At 40.7% G+C, this 16012-nt stretch overlaps 1 protein-coding gene across 2 annotated transcripts; it reads right to left on the reverse strand.

Annotated features, from left to right (window-relative positions):
* Positions 1-1823: 1823 nt before the first annotated feature.
* ccdc125 (coiled-coil domain containing 125) lies at positions 1824-14436 on the reverse strand. 2 transcript variants are annotated; one of them, XM_066710660.1, is made up of 13 exons: positions 14198-14436; positions 13051-13123; positions 9372-9699; positions 8482-8540; positions 7910-7996; positions 7670-7747; positions 7234-7319; positions 6897-6979; positions 6554-6669; positions 6137-6244; positions 5690-5846; positions 3898-4031; positions 1824-3570 (listed from the first exon to the last, which is right to left on the reverse strand). In XM_066710660.1, exons 2-13 carry the CDS (start codon positions 13066-13068, stop codon positions 3187-3189), a joined length of 1638 nt encoding a protein of 545 aa, XP_066566757.1. In that variant the 5' UTR covers positions 13069-13123; positions 14198-14436; the 3' UTR covers positions 1824-3186. The 2 variants fall into 2 exon arrangements, with proteins under 2 accessions (XP_066566757.1, XP_066566758.1); XM_066710661.1 differs by lacking the exon at positions 13051-13123 and having other exon boundaries at positions 14198-14435.
* Between the last annotated feature and the right edge of the window lie 1576 nt (positions 14437-16012).

Below are 16012 nucleotides of genomic sequence, written 5' to 3' on the forward strand. Positions count from 1 at the left end.
ATTTTGATTATATACCAATGCTGTTGATGCATTACATTGCTGGACTTCAGCCATTGTGTTTGTTTGGATAAATGCATCTTTGAAATTAAACTAGCCTTTCTCCTCCCCATCTTACTCCCCCTGCTGCTGCTTGGTGGTATTACAAATTCCACACCAGAATTTACCACACCTTCCGAGTTAAAAAAAATAAAAATAGGCAGCTTTCACACTACCTGCAATCCCCCATTAGAGCCTACCATCTAGTCTCAGTAAAGTATATATATTCTAGATTTGTTTGGTTCAGATCACAAAAGACTCTCACCATACAATTCTACCTCCCGTGCAAAACTCCAAACATCTGGCAAACACTAAATCATTGTTGACTTCTTAATTAAGTGACCAATGACACCTTATTTAGTTATAGACGCAGTTGATCTTAAGGAACCTCTCTGCTCGTTGCTTAGAGAAGGAAAGTAAAACCGTAAAGTTTTACTGTTGTTCAGTTTCCACGATATTATAAGATGCCTTTACCCCAGTTTGAACATTGCATGCTAATCCAACACAAGCACATGCCTCTGATTCAACAGTTTTTGAATCTGTTGGGTAAACAGTTTTTATTACCAGAAGAGTTTTTCTGAGAGTCAAAATCACAGCATTTTTTCCACAACAGAACGGCTGAAGCATAAACAGCCACAAGCTAAATACACCGCATTGAAACTATTTGGAGAAAAGGGTAAGTACAATGACCTCCTCTGGAGTATACAATAAGGAAGAACTTGGAAAAGCGACAAAGCCATTTACCCGTTTATTAATCATTTGTCCAAATACAAATGCTTTAAAGCAAGACATTTCTTTGAGGTAAATTTGATACGGGGGTCTTTGTTATTCTAACTTGGGTAACTTGTCTCCTGTTTCCCCACTCTTGTACTTTCCTTATTTGACAGTTCTGTATACTGTACATCTGTGCAGTTACAATGGACAGCCTTTTCATTTCTTCAGCAGTCATTAAGCCACTTCAAGCTGGTAGGCATGACAACTAATCGGTCGTTTCAATGTACAATGCTTTCCTCCGCCTCCCCAAATTCACTGTTCAGAAGGCAGTAATCTGAACCATTTGGTTATTTTTTGTATAGGGACAAGGGTAGGGGCCTGTGTTGGGATCCTTGACTTATCTGAATCCTATTAAGTAACACTAGAGAACTTTTATATGTCGACTAATGCAAAAATGGTGCGCTTTGTAAAGAGCCAGAGAGGGACACAGACAGCTGTGTAACTGTATGCTGAGATGGTGTTTTCAAGGTAAAACCAGTATATGCTCTCTCACCCTCAGAGCTTTATTCACCAAGTATGTATAAGAACATGTAAAAGAAAATAAACACTCACCCAGGATGTCTTCTGACCAGTTCCCCAGTCTGTCAACAACTCAGCCAGTTTCATCTTGCCAGTGTTTTGCACCTGCATTGCATAATCTTTAGCCACAGAAACCACATACTGTATTCCAATGGAAAAACATGAAATACATTTCACATGATTCTCATAAAGGTACTGACATCAGCAGTATATTTGCAGTAATATATAGTAGGCCTATGTGTAAAAAGTTCTGTCAGATATTTGGGCAAAATTGTAAGCATTTATACACCTATATCTGTATCTTAATCTGTCTGATTTAATGCAGACCCACGTTAAAATTGCAAAATTCTCACCACCACAATATAGTTAGTATAATCATTTATGTAATTCTGTCTCCCCTTTTATTAATTTCCTCTGGAAAAAAAAGAATGATTACAAATGTTAGACATTACTGACATCCAAAAAAGGGGCTTTGGTGAAAGAAATATGGAAAAACAAACGTTTTTCGTAATTTTTCTCCATCATTTTCTTTATTAATAATCAGAACCTTTTACAACTAAATGTAATTTACTTAGCTCTTGAATTCTAAAAAAGCAAGTATTAAAATATATCCCAGGATTAGTTAAAAAATGATAAAATAACTCCAAAGCCCTTACTGTTTGAACCTTGAAGGACTGAAGCTTTGCAATTCACCTCCCACTGCCTGCACTGCAATGTTTGCTGGGTTACTGCTGACCCCAGAGGCCATTTTATAATCTGGATAACAGTGATACAGATATAGAATCACATATTTTCTCATCAATTTTATGTTTAACTGGATTATTTTGATTATTATTATTATTTTTCTGAAAATGCTGCTGCTAAATGTCAGCCAGTGACAGCATTTTATGGAAAACTATATATAACAAAGTGATCCATATAAAAGTACATTTGATCAGAAAATATGGGATTCTACAGATCACTGTAATCCAGATTAGAAGTTTTGAGAAACTGTCCTGAGGCTGGTCTCCTCTTCGCCTGTAGGCAGTTAATTATTCTTACCATGTCTTCCAATTCTCAGAACTTCGATTAGTGTTCCATTGACTCCCCCAGAGAAGATCGATAACACACTATGACTTCAAATGTATCAGCCTTGAACACAGCCTGCAATCATCTCTCACTGAGGAGCAATTCATCTCAACACCACTCAAGTTTTGTAAAGTTATGAGGTAATACACTACAGGCAGTTTTTCTGTGTCAAGATTCCAGTTTCGTGAAGGTCTAATTCGTGCAAACACAACACAGTTTATTGTGAACGAATAAAATGTCTGGGGGTAAAAACTGTGGCTGGCTGCTCCAGTCGTTAACAAGACCCAAACTTGCCTAAACCTAGGATTCTAATGTTAAAATATTAGATTATCTCCTCAGCAGTTTTCATGAGCAGCCTCAAACGTGGCAGGACATATGCGTAATATACTTTCCTCTTTGGAGAAAACAATAATTAAGTTATTTTGGGACATGAGATAATTTAAAACATAGGGGTTCTGTTGTTTTCCAGGACAACTTCTGTTCAATTTCCACATGGTTTACAGATAAAACTGCGAGACATTGACAGTGAGCCCGTGTGTCCGGAGCCCGTGTGAGAGCCATGCCTGTTTGTGTGAAATTCTCCCAGGCTGCACCGAGGTTTGAGAAGACAGATCTTTTGGCGTCACCTTGGATTCTGATTGGTGGAAGCAGGCTGCCTGAGCTGACAGGAAACAAACCAGTCCTGTTTCTGACGGGAAGCTCTGCGCTCTAGAGCAGCCTAGCCTGGTAATAGCCAAACCCAGCCTGAAACTGTAGAACAATGTGCTCCCATAGGTTTTTAAAATTAATTTACGACTCTTTCAGTTCACAACGCTCGTCCTCCTCCAGGGCTCCCGTTGACTCCACGCCATCCTCCTCGCTCACTTTACTCTCCCCGACACCGCTGGTTGTTGTTTCGCCTGGTTGGGGCAGCTCCCCTTCTCCACAGCAGTCCGGGTGGGCGTCCTCTTCCTGCCCTGCTGCCTCGCCACTGACAGAGGAGCCCTGGCGTGTGTGGCAGCGGCTCCCTGGGGCGGTGCGGGACGTGGGGCTGAGGTGGAGACTGTCGCCCTCCTCGGTATTGTCTCCCGGCACATGCAGCTGACGGAGGCGGCGCTCCAGCTCCTCGGTGTTGCGAGCCAGCATGTAGCTGACCTTGCGCTGGTGGGCCAGGGCCTCCTCCTTGTCATTGAGCTGCAGAAAGGAACAGAAACTTGTGATATCACCTAAAATATGCGTCCCACTGAATGATCCATTTCAATCAGGCAAATATAAATCATGTTTATATATAATATTGCAGGACATTCACAAGAGATCTAAAAAAACTGGATCCACAATCCATCCATCTTAATTAACAGGCCTTTTTAATTGTGATTATGTATTGGAGTTTGTGTGTGTGTGGGGGGTGGAAATCACACAATACTCACTATTCCAAATATCTTAAGAAATCTACCTTGCACTTTTCTATGATACCCAATACTAGGACTAGAACAGAAGCAGAGAGTATAGTCAAGCACAGACCAGATCCACAAGCATCTGCAGTGTCTCCACAGGGTCGTCCTGTAGATCCAGCCTCCTCCCCTCGGCGCTGGACAGCAGCATGGTCCGGAGCCGCTGAGCCACGCTGCCCGGGCCGCCCTTCCCCCTGCTCCCGCCTGCACAGATCACAGCTGCTCTCAGACTCACGGGACCACTCACACTGTGGCTCTCTACAGTTCGGTTCTTGTTTCCCTCTCTCTGACACCAGCTGATTATAAACAGTGGAACTAACTACAGCACTGGCAGGGAACCCTAGTTTTAGATTCACTAATTTACTTGATAGAACCATGCATTGGCTAACTGATTTACTGAAAGTAGGAAAAAAGGTGTATACAGGTCCATAAATATTTGGACAGTGACACAATTGTCATCATTCTGGCTCTGTACGCCACCACAATGGATTTGAAACTAAACAATCAAGATATGCTTTAAGTGTAGACTTTCATCTTTAATTTGAGGGTAGTTACATCCAAATTGGGGAACAGTGTAGGAATTCCACCCATTTTATATGTGCCCCCAAATTTCAGCAAGTGAAATGCTCATCAATTGGATTCAGGTCAGGTGATTGACTTGGCCATTGTAGAACATTCAACTTCTTCACCTTAAAAAAGTCTTGGGTTGCTTTCGCAGTATGCTTCGGTTCAATGTCCATCTGCACTGTGAAGTGCCGTCCAATGAGTTTTGAAGCATTTGGCTGAATCTGAGCAGATAATATATATATTCAACCTGCTGCTTTTGTCAGCAGTCACATCATCAATAAATACAATAGAAGCCATACATGCCCATGCCATAACATGCTTCACAGATGAGGTGGTATGCTTAAGATCATGAGCAGTTCCTTCCCTTCTCCATACTCTTCTCTTCCCATCATTCTGGTACAAGTTGTTCTTTGTTCCAGAACTGTACAAGGTTCTTTAGATGTTTTTTGGCAAACTCTAATTTGGTCTTCCTGTTTATGGGGTTTACCAATGGTTTACATCTTGTGGTAAACCCTCTGTATTTACTCTGGTGAAGTCTTCCCTTGATTGTTGACTTTGACACAGATACGCCTACCTCCTGGAGGGTGTTCTTGATCTGGCCAACTGTTTTTCTTTCACCAGGGAAAGAATACTTCTGTCATCCACCACAGTTGTTTTCCGTGGTCTTCCGGGCCATTTGGTGTTCCTGAGCTCACCAGTGCATTCTTTCTTTTTAAGAATGTACCAAATACTCTCTGATTGGTTTGTTTTGATTTCTAAGGCAAAACTGAAGGCAAAACACCCCAAGAACAAGCAGGACCTAAAGACAGCTGCAGTGCAGACCTGGCAGAGCATCACCAGGGAAGAAACCGAGCATCTGGTGATGTCTATGGCTTCCAGAGTTCAGGCAGTCATGGACTGCAAAGGATTTGCAACCAAGTATTGAAACTCACAATTTAATCCATAATTACGTTAGTTTGTCCAAATACTTTTGAGCCCCTAAAATTGGGGGGCACATATAACAATGGGTGTAATTCCTACACCGTTCACCTCATTTGGATGTAACTACCCTCAAATTAAAGATGAATGTCTACACTTAAAGCACATCTTGATTGTTTCCTTTCAAATCCATTGTGGTGGCGTACAGAGCCAAAATGATGACAATTGTGTCACTGTCCAAATATTTATGGACCTACCTGTATTTAGATAAGTAGTAGTAACAAATACAAGTGAAATGTCTCTTTGGTGCTACTCTAGGTCTGTGACACAAGGCAAAGGAGGGAATGTTTAACCCCAGTTTGTCTCCTCTGACCTACCTTCCTCCCTTCTGAAGGAGTCCTTGCGCAGGTAGCCCTCCGTCTCGGTCAGGCGCAGGGTCTGGTCACTCCTCCTCTTCAGCTGCTGCTCGAAGGCGATTCGGAACGCATCCGCCATGACATAGGCCTCCTCCTTCCTCTTCTTCTGGACCTCCAGCTAAAATACAGATCATTCATAAGGCTGAAGGCTGCCAAGAAAAATGGGTCGTGGCTGAATCCTATATGGAGAATTTGCATCTTGATATCCAGAAGGCAAGGACAAGAAAAGTCTATTTCTCTGTGTTTTTTATACATTTAACTGAAAGTCAGGTGAATTCTGACTGTTAGTTCCCTTAAACTGAACACAATTGGGTTTACTGAACCACTGCTCCTGAACATAAATTAGACAGCACAGGAGAGAGTGCAGTACAAAGTCAGAAAAAGCTGACACAGAGTGGTGTACATCACCTCCTGTTTGAGCTGCAGGACCTGTTTCCGGCTGGCAGCTGCCGAGCAGGCGCAGGGGCAGGGCTCCCTCTGGCTGGCACTGCAGTTACACGCGCCCAGCACAGCCAGCTGCGGGAGACAGCACACTTCACACACACGCCACCTCTCACGGAGCAACAGACAAACACAGCTGAGGTAGGCAGGCTGGGACCCATTTGGAAAAAGGGCTTTATCTCTGACACAGTAAAATCAAAATCACCTTGATCTTAACTTAAGGAGCATACAGTATGAGCTTTGTACTTTACATCCATATTCATTGTGAAATGGATTGCAAGTGACTTAAGGGTAACAATATCAGTAATATTAGGCCTGGTTGTTTCTCACCTCTTCTGCCCCCTCTCCCACCCCCCTCCCCCCGCGGCCCTGTCTGACTCTCACCTCCAGGGCCGTGCCTTCTCTCACTGCGCTGCTACGAGATGGCAGAGACCCCTGGAATATCTTCTGCTCCTTCACACTGAGCATGGCCAGGAGCTCCAGGCACTGCTGACTCAGGGCTGGCATTCACACAGGATTCAAAAGAAAGAGACCCCCGAAATCAGATAAGGTGCAGCAAATTCAGTTCACAGGATTACGAGCAGACAGACTTACACATGAATCGCAAATCACAAACTTATGCCTTATCACAGTTTCATTTAAATGTCAGAAGCTGGTTTCTTACAGATAAAAAGGTGAGAGTTTGTAATTTGAAACTGGCAGAGAGGTCAATGGCTTGTTGACCCACCAGAGTTTTCTGACTTCAGCTGGTGTGTCTCGGTGGCTTTGTCCTCCAGAGCGTCACTCAGGGCTTTGTTTTCACTGCACTTCCTGTATGAAAGCACAGACGAGCGCTCATATATAACAGCCTCTAAGGATAGATTTGAAGACATACTCTTTTCCAAATGAAATAACTAAATGTATTATTATATTGTTGAGTGTTCAATGTGATACCCTTTATTGATTTCACATGAGGAGGCAGATAATTGTCAGTAAAATTACATTTGGTATCTCCTGTTCTTCAAACTTCATCTGAAAGAGCTGCAACTGACTCAGATTTAATTTATATCAGCATTACATCGTACCTGTCGTACTTCTCCGTCCAGGACTGCTCAATGTTCCTGAACTGCACCTGGTTGAAGGTGATCTCCCACTGCAGGCCATTGACCTCCTGAGAAACAACACAACAAGGCCACTGCACACACTGAGCACAGGAAACACAGCTCACAAACAAACACAGCGCTGCTCATTTGCTTCCTTCCTTCAGCTCCACACAATGACCAAATGACCAATGACATACACTAACATCAGAACTGCAACAGCCTCACTGTTGTACCCTTTACAAAGTAATAAAAACCATAAGATGATGCTAATCCAGGAAGTCAGAAATGAAAGGAAACCACACCTTTGTTTGGCTTTCAGCGATGACGTATTAATCTGGGCATGACAGCCCCTGAGGCCAGCTAGGCCTGCAGGCAAACCCCAGCACAGTGCAAGAGCACACTCAAACAGTGAAGTCACCTTTTCTAAAACCTTGTTCCTCTCCTCACTCTTCTGAAGTAAGGTTTTGGTGTGTGAGGTAGCTTTGTCAAACACAGCCTGCAGGTACAAAAAAAGGAACAAAAGAAAATCACAACCAAAAAGTAAAACAAATTAAAAATAAAATACTAAAAACTACAAAAAATGTAAATGTATTTGTCTTTGGGTACTGTTATGTATGTTCTGTCACATGTGAGAAGGGACGTGGTCTGGGGGTCATACCCGGCTCTGCAGGATCTTCAGGGCCTCGTGCTTCCCCTCCAGTCGGCGCTGGGCCACTTCCAGCTCGCTGCGCAGCACTTCCACTTCCTGTTAGACACACACAGCAGACTACGGCTCACTCACAGACACATACTCGGCAAACCAGTCCTCAACAGGCCAGAGGCTTTACAACAAGGGTCCACAATGCCTTAATCAGACGGATCTCCAGTTCCAAGTCAAGAGATGGCCGAGAGGTCCAAAAAAGGGCGACTATATTGCAGAGGGCCTTAAAAATAATGACAGCTGCAACGTCCTAAACTCAGCAGCTGATGGCTAAAGTAAGATATGATTGAGATCAGGCAGAATTAAAATGGACACAAATATGTATCTAATCATTACAAAGACAGTGGTTAATGCTTTCAGTAGCCTGCTAATTCAAGTCTCTCAAAACCAATCACTGGTGTCCTGCAAAAACCAGGAAGATGCAGGTTAGATTACTTGCAACAGAGTGAGCTGTGATGGAGTGAAGAGTCTGTTCTGGTGTCTGTTAATCGTATTTATTTAAATGCTGGGATACCAGGTGAAGAACTCACCTCTGTCAACTCCTGGAGTCTCTGCTTCAGCTCCTCAGTGGACAAATTACCCACAGAATCTGCAGAATGAAACACAAGCTTCAGTGAGGACTCCACATTTATAGGGTTGAAAAGAGTATGCACAAAATGGATGTACTTCAAAATGATTTATTTGAAATTCATTACAGGGTGGTCCTATACAAATCCCTGTCAGATATGTTTTATGTTTTCTTGCAGTACCAGCTGATAATTGTTTATGGTTCCTCAATGTTGTCAATCAATGTACTGTAGAACCCATTGTTATGGTAAGACCAAGTGCTTTAAAATTATTTAAAAAGTGAACAGAGCAATTGTACATGTAGTTACATAATTCCCTTTGGCCTCTCAATAGTGTACAAATCCCTAATGCTTGGAGATGTTCTGTTCTCCAGACAGAACGTGCAGTTGAGCTTCGCAAACAACTTAATTACAAATAGCTAAATCATTCATTTGTGCAACATTCAAAATAAACTACTGAAGGAAGAATGAGTGTGTGCATTTCCACAGTAAATCATCTCAGTTTACCGGGTAGGGAAATAAAGAGTTGACTGAAAGACTTCCAGGAGGGGTTTAATTTGTTAAGCGACAAAATGTAGCTTTATTTAATCCCTGGTTCCACCTTCTGCAAAAGATATAGAAAGAAAGTAAAGAAAAATATTTTCTTGAACCTTAGGACAAAGGATGGTAGTGAAGTGAGACTGGGACACTATCCTGGTGTGTTCTGACAAATATTTCACGTACAGAGGCCTGGTAAAATGGGACAACATATTCCTATCAAGGTTGTTCAATGTTTTCACCTATACACCACACTGGTTTATTAAGGGCTAGGGAATATGGCTCCTGCAAAACAACAAGGAAAACCTGTGCTGTACCTGTTCTGGTGAGTGTCCAGTGTGTGGGTGGCCTTTCCAGGTCCAGGCCCTGTCTAAACACAGTGTACAGGGTGTTGTAGGACGTCCACTGGAAGGCTGGGCTGCCGTTGTCGCTGGCTTTGGTGTGCAGTCCTGCAGGGACAGAGCCCAGGCTGCCCCTGCTGCTATGTCCTGACGAGGCCCGAGATCGCGTCCCCTTCTCGTAGATCCCCCCCGGCCTCCTCCCCATCCCATCGCCAAGATCTCCCTCCGCCATGTCATCCTCCATGCCTCCCTTTTCCTCACACGGCTCCCCGCTGTTCTGCATGACCACAGCCCCACTCACTGCCTGGAAAGAAATACACACAGACATAAACACACACATGCTTATGTATTATACATACAATAAGCACACAGACACTGTTTTGTACCTGCAGTAAACACACAGACATACATACATACAACGTCATTCTGCTGTAAAACAATGGTGTATAGGGTTAGACACTGCAGTATGAGTTTCTGTTCACAACAGAGACTCTGATTAATCTTATCTAAATTTCTGTATGAAATGGAAATGGATGTTTAAGAAAACTTTGTCAATAAAAAAAAATCTGAAAAGGGAACATTTGCCAAAACTAAATATAATTTAGGGATACATACTGCTGTGTGTAGATTGTATGGGCATAGACTGTAATTTTGGTGTTGGCTAGAATTAGCGTTCAGGCTTTTAAATGTAAGGTACAGTCCAGAAAATTATCCCAAACTTTATTTGTTTTATCCCTGCATAAAGTGAAGATTTCTATGTTTAAGGTAGGTATGGAGCCTAGTAATGTAATACAATATGGCACACCTAGGTAACCTAAAATATTGTGTGGCACACCAGAGTCTTATTTAAATGAAGTTTATTATTTATTTATTATTAAATTTTTCTCATTTATAATAACATAAAGTTTACAAACGAGAGGAGGGCATTCGCCCCATTGTGCTCATTTGGTGTCCATTAATAACTAAGTGATCCAAGGATCCTATCCAGTCTATTTTTGAATATTCCCAAATTTTCAGCTTCAACCACATCGCTGTGGAGTTTGTTCCAGATTGTGACGACTCTCTGTGTGAAGAAGTTTTCTGTTTTCTGTTCCTGTTTTCTGTCTTGAATGCTTGAAGCCCAATTTCCATTTGTGTCCCCGGGTGCGTGTGTCCCTGCTGATCTGGAAAAGCTCCTCTGGTTTGATGTGGTCGATGCCACGTAGTCTCCTCTGTTCAGGGTGAAAAGGTTCAGTTCCCTCAGTCTCTCAGTAGGACTTTCCCTTCAGACCTGGAATAAGTCTGGTTGCTCTCCTCTGAACTGCCTCTAGAGCAGCGATATCTTTCTTGAAGTGTGGAGCCCAGAACTGCACACAGTATCCAGATGAGCTCTAACTAGTGCATTGTACAGTCTGAACATTACTGCCCTTGTTCTCAATTCTACACTTTTGACAATATACCCTAACATCCTGTTTGTCTTTTTTATTGCTTCCCCACATTGTTTGGATGGAGAAAGTGAGGAGTCCACGTAGACTCCTAGGTCTTTCTCATGCGTTACTTCATTTAGTTCTATTCCTCCCATAGTGTAATTATAGTGGACATTTTTGTTACCTGCATGTATTACCTTGCACTTGTCCACATTGAATTTCATCTGCCAGGTGTCGGCCCACAACTGAATGTTATCTAAGTCCCTCTGAATAGCCTGTGCTGCCAAGATTGTATCTGCTGAGCCACCTATATTAGTATCATCTGCAAATTTGACGAGTTTGCTAACTATCCCAGAGTCCAGATCATTAATATAGATTAGAAAAAGCAAAGGCCCTAGTACTGATCCCTGTGGAACTCCACTATCAACCTCACTCCAGTTAGAAGCAACTCCTCTAATCGACACCCTCTGTTTCCTTACATCAACCAGTTCATAATCCATCTACTGACATTACCCTGAATGCCTACAGCTTCCAATTTGAGGATCAGTCTTTGGTGTGGAACCTTATCAAAAGCTTTTTGAAAATCTAAGTATATCATATCATATGCTTTCACCTGATCTACAGCTGCAGTTGCGTGCTCAAAAAATTCTAATAAATTAGTAAGACATGATCTGCCTCATCTAAACCCATGTTGACTATCTCCAAGAATATGGTTTTCATTCAGATGCTCCTCTATTTTCTGTCTAATATTTTTCTCCAACATTTTACAGGTGATGCAGGTGAGACTGATTGGTCTGGAATTTCCTGGCTCAGTTTTGTCCCCTTTCTTGTGGATTGGTATGACATTTGCTATCTTCCAGTCAGTTGGCACATCCCCTGTTCTAAGTGTCATTTGGAATATTTGAGTTAACAGCCTATAAATATTTTCCCTCATTTCTTTAAATACTGTTGGAAATATACCATCTGGCCCAGGTGATTTGTTTGTTTTTAATTCTGCTCATAGTACCTCCTCCTCATTTATCCTGATCTCTCTTAAGATTTGACTGGACTGGTTGTTAACCTGTGGCATGTTATCTGTTTTTTCTTTTGTAAAAACCTCTGCGAAATATTCATTTAGAATAATTTGCCACATTTTGTTCGTTTTCCAAGATACTTGCATTTTTGCCCTTTATCTGTTTCACTTCCTCCTTAACTGGCCTCTTGCTGTTATAGTATTGAAAAAACCTCTTTGCATTAGTTTTAGCTCCAAGAGCTATTTTTCTTTCTATTTCCTTCTTTGCTTTCCTGATCCCTTTCTTAAGATCTCTTTGCAGCTCAACATATTAATTGTATTTTGTTTAGTCTCTATCCCTTTTGTATGTGCTATACAACATTTTCTTTCTCTTTATATTTTTTGCATACTTCTATTAAACCATTTTGGCAAATGTTTCTTGATCCTCAATTTGCTAAGTTTTGGTACAAATTTCTCATGAGCCTCAAGTAGTATATTCTTAAAATATAACCATCCATTTTCAACTGAATCTGTATCCACTGTCCTCCAGTCTACCTCTTCTAAGTGCCGGCTCATAAGCAAGGTTTGCTTTTCTAAAATTGTAGATCATTGTTTTAGACTTGGGGCCAAATTAAATCAAAACTGTGACCCACCCGCTAATAGAAAACTACAGAATTGTACTCAGTTGCACTTTCTTCTAATCATAAATGTAACCGCTATGATGTACAGGTTTGTAGTTTGCTATTAGCAGGTGGGTCAAAGTTTTGATTTAATCCAGCCCTTGGTCCTTGTTTTTTGAAAGAATGCCTCAAAGCTAAGCATATTGTGATCGCAGTTTGCCATTGGTTCTCTAACTAGTGTCCCTCTGACTCTATCTTGGTCATTTGAAAAGATCAAGTCAATACATGCACTCTCCCTGGTTGGTTCCCTGACAAATTGAGTTAGAAAGCAGTAATTTATCATCTCAACCATTTCTATTTCTGCTTTTGTAGTCCCAACTGGGCTTTCCCAGTCTATGTTTGGGAAATTGAAATCCACCATCCCCCACCCCCCAGCCACATCCTTGCTACATGCAGTCCTGATTACACTGTGCAATGCAACATCTTGCTGAATATCTGAGTTGGGTGGTCTACTCACTTTGGCTGGCACCCTGTTCAAGGCACAATGTTTGCCACAGCATACTGGTTGGGAATCAACACATGTATGTATCAACACATAAATAACACATACTGTGAAAAACATGAGTATTGATCAGCACCTGATCCATATCATTCATTCTGCCTGATACGGGGCCTGTGTGTATCTGCCTTTCTTCCAGAGTCTTGAGAAATCTGTGGCAGACAGTGACAGAAGATCACTCATAAGTCATATTCCCAAAAGATTTCATGTGCCTTGCCTTGACCTTTTTAGGGGATGAGGTAAAAATTGGTAAATCCATAATAAACCTTCCTGTTATTTCTAATAGTTGTCTACATGGTCACACATGTTGTTAGATAGAATTTTACCAACCGTACATGACCAAGGAAAATTATATTCACTATCTATATTACATTATCTGGTTACATTATTCATTAACCAATACAATAAGTTACACTTGAATATTAATCAGAAAATAATACATATTATTATTCATATTCACATTTTCTGCAAATTGTATCCAATATATGGATTTTTCCTTTCTTGTGTCATGAGGTCTCCAACTATAAAGGACTTCCATGGAGCCTCTGTATCTCTGTCACCTGTTACTCTATATTATTTTATTACCAAATAAACACTGTATTATTGAGTCATCCTGTGGATTCCTTACAATAGGCATACTTATACACAAAAAAGAAATACAAGTCTACATATACACATATACAGGGTGAAGTGCAAACTTGTATGTTGCTTTGCGAAGGAATAAACTGTAATCATGCTTCATGGAATACATCAAATAAATTCAACTAGCTCTGTTATCATAACTTAATGTGTGTATCAATAGATGAGTGAATGGATATACTTTTCCAGGGCTATACAAATGTACAACTATTTTCCTACTGAGTCCTACGTTCGTATTCATTGTAAAATACAGTACATTTAATAGTACAGTTAATTACGTCATTAAATACGTAATACACGAAACAATATATGAAATACTTTCAAAATGATACTTTTTCCTTTCACATGTTTCCCTAAGATAATATCTCTCACTCAGGGATTCTGCAATTAGAGTTATAGACATGCATGTTCGTTTGAAAATCAATATATAGAGAGAGAGAACTGTAAAACGAGAGAATAATTGTTTCTTTTTTTGACAGTTATTTCTGTAGTTGACTATGAGGCGAAACTGTACACAACACAGCGGGACTTTGCTATTTGCCTAAAGCACAACCCTACTTGTCAAACAGGTGTGATCATCCGCTTACCTGGCGCTGTCTGCTACAGTCGCGATAATGAAGTTTCTCAACACGGTTACTTCAACCGTCCGCTATGAGCCGCTTCTGCAGGTTATACGAGTATGACTACAGCAAGCGAACAATCCCACATATTATATCTACTGAAATGTATTTAGGCTGCTTTTCTGTTGTTTTAAAACCCGAGACGCTTTTCCTTTAACTTTCTATCTCTCACGCTCAAAATAAAACAGCCGGACGTGGTACTAGCCACTGCAACCGCCGCGCAGCCAGCAAAGCATTCTGGGAAACGTAGTTCTACCAACACAGACAGGTGAGTGGCTGTAGTTCATTGTTACCGTTGGGGATAGTAAAAACAACAAATCGTGTATTTAGTGAGAATGCATGCACATTGTTTGCCTTTTCTCTTGTTGAAAATGGTGAAAGTGTATTGTTTATCTCTACGTGGGTGTTAGCATTATAAGTAGCTCATGTTATTTCGACTGTATTCCTATCCAATACGGTGTGTTAATTAAGGTTGGAGTAATTCCCTTGCCTTGACACCTTTTTATGGGGTGCAGAATATCAGTCTTTCTGAATAGTGCCTTACATGCACGTCCTACTGACCGTGCAAATGACCGGAACAGCTTATTGCATTTTCCTTTCATTTTTAATTAAACTATTTACATTATTTAACATCCCTCTTATGGACAGATAGTATATAACCACGTTACTGTCAAATACCTATTTCCATAAGGATCTGACAATGTTGGGATATTTATGAATGACCCTGTATATACACAGAGACGAATAACAAAAGTAAAGAGAGTTTAAATAGTTCAGCTATAAGATGAAAATAAATAGCAGCCAAATGTAGCTAAGTGCACCTGAGACTCCTAGAACAAATTTGCTTATTATGTAGGTCATTAATATGGAAAATTATTTATTAATGGGGCATTATATTTATAGTTACAATATTTATTTAGCATTGTGTGGTGCTGAATGAGTTAATCACTGGGTCTGGGCTAAAAATGAATCCTCTGAGAAATAAAGTAAGGCCGTGATTTAATATTTAGGAATTCAAAGGTACGAAGAAAATGCTTCTCGTTATTTTTCTCTTTAGCTTCTTTAGAACCAGACACCATGCTATACAATATTCAATATTCAAACCTGAATGCAAAACACCCCAGGAACAAGCAGGAACTAAAGACAGCTGCAGTGCAGGCCTGGCAGAGCATCACCAGGGAAGAAACCCAGCATCTGCTGATGTCTATGGGCTCCAGACTTCAGGCAGTCATTGACTGCAAAGGATTTGAAACCAAGTATTGAAACTCATAATTTAATTAATGATAATGTTAGTTTGTCCAATTACTTTTGAGCCCCTAAGATTGTGGGGACCACGTATAGAAATGGGTGTAATTCCTACACCGTTCACCCAATTTGGATCCATCTACCCTCAAATTAAAGATGATAGTCTACAAATCTTGATTGTTTCCTTTCAAATCAATTGTGCTACCATACAGAGCCAAATGATGACAATTGTGTCACTGCCCAAATATTTATGGACCTAACTGTATATGTCTATATATTTCAACTCTGTACATTTTACAAACTGTAAATATGGTTTGCTTTTAACATAGGATGCAGGAAATCAACCACTAAGTAGTTAATTCAAATAAAGTTAAAAAAAATCCGAAATGCTGACAGCACAACCACATACTGTAGATTTGTGAACATCAAGAAATTTACAATATTTAATACACAATGTTTTTTGGTAAGTGTGAGTTTTTATTCATTTAGAATTGTATTTCATATCAGCCAAGTTTGAAAGAGAAATTAAAGGCAATA

Source organism: Amia ocellicauda, chromosome 8 (genome assembly GCF_036373705.1).
Source record: "Amia ocellicauda isolate fAmiCal2 chromosome 8, fAmiCal2.hap1, whole genome shotgun sequence".
In the NCBI taxonomy this organism is placed as follows: Eukaryota; Metazoa; Chordata; class Actinopteri; order Amiiformes; family Amiidae; genus Amia; species Amia ocellicauda.

Excerpts from the sequence above, each read along its gene's own strand:
- ccdc125 (XM_066710660.1), bottom strand. Across the intron at positions 7,748-7,909 it reads TGAAGATCCTGCAGAGCCGG|GCTGTGTTTGACAAAGCTAC; the intron begins GTATGACCCCCA and ends TTGTACCTGCAG. Across the intron at positions 7,320-7,669 it reads GGAACAAGGTTTTAGAAAAG|GAGGTCAATGGCCTGCAGTG; the intron begins GTGACTTCACTG and ends GTTGTTTCTCAG.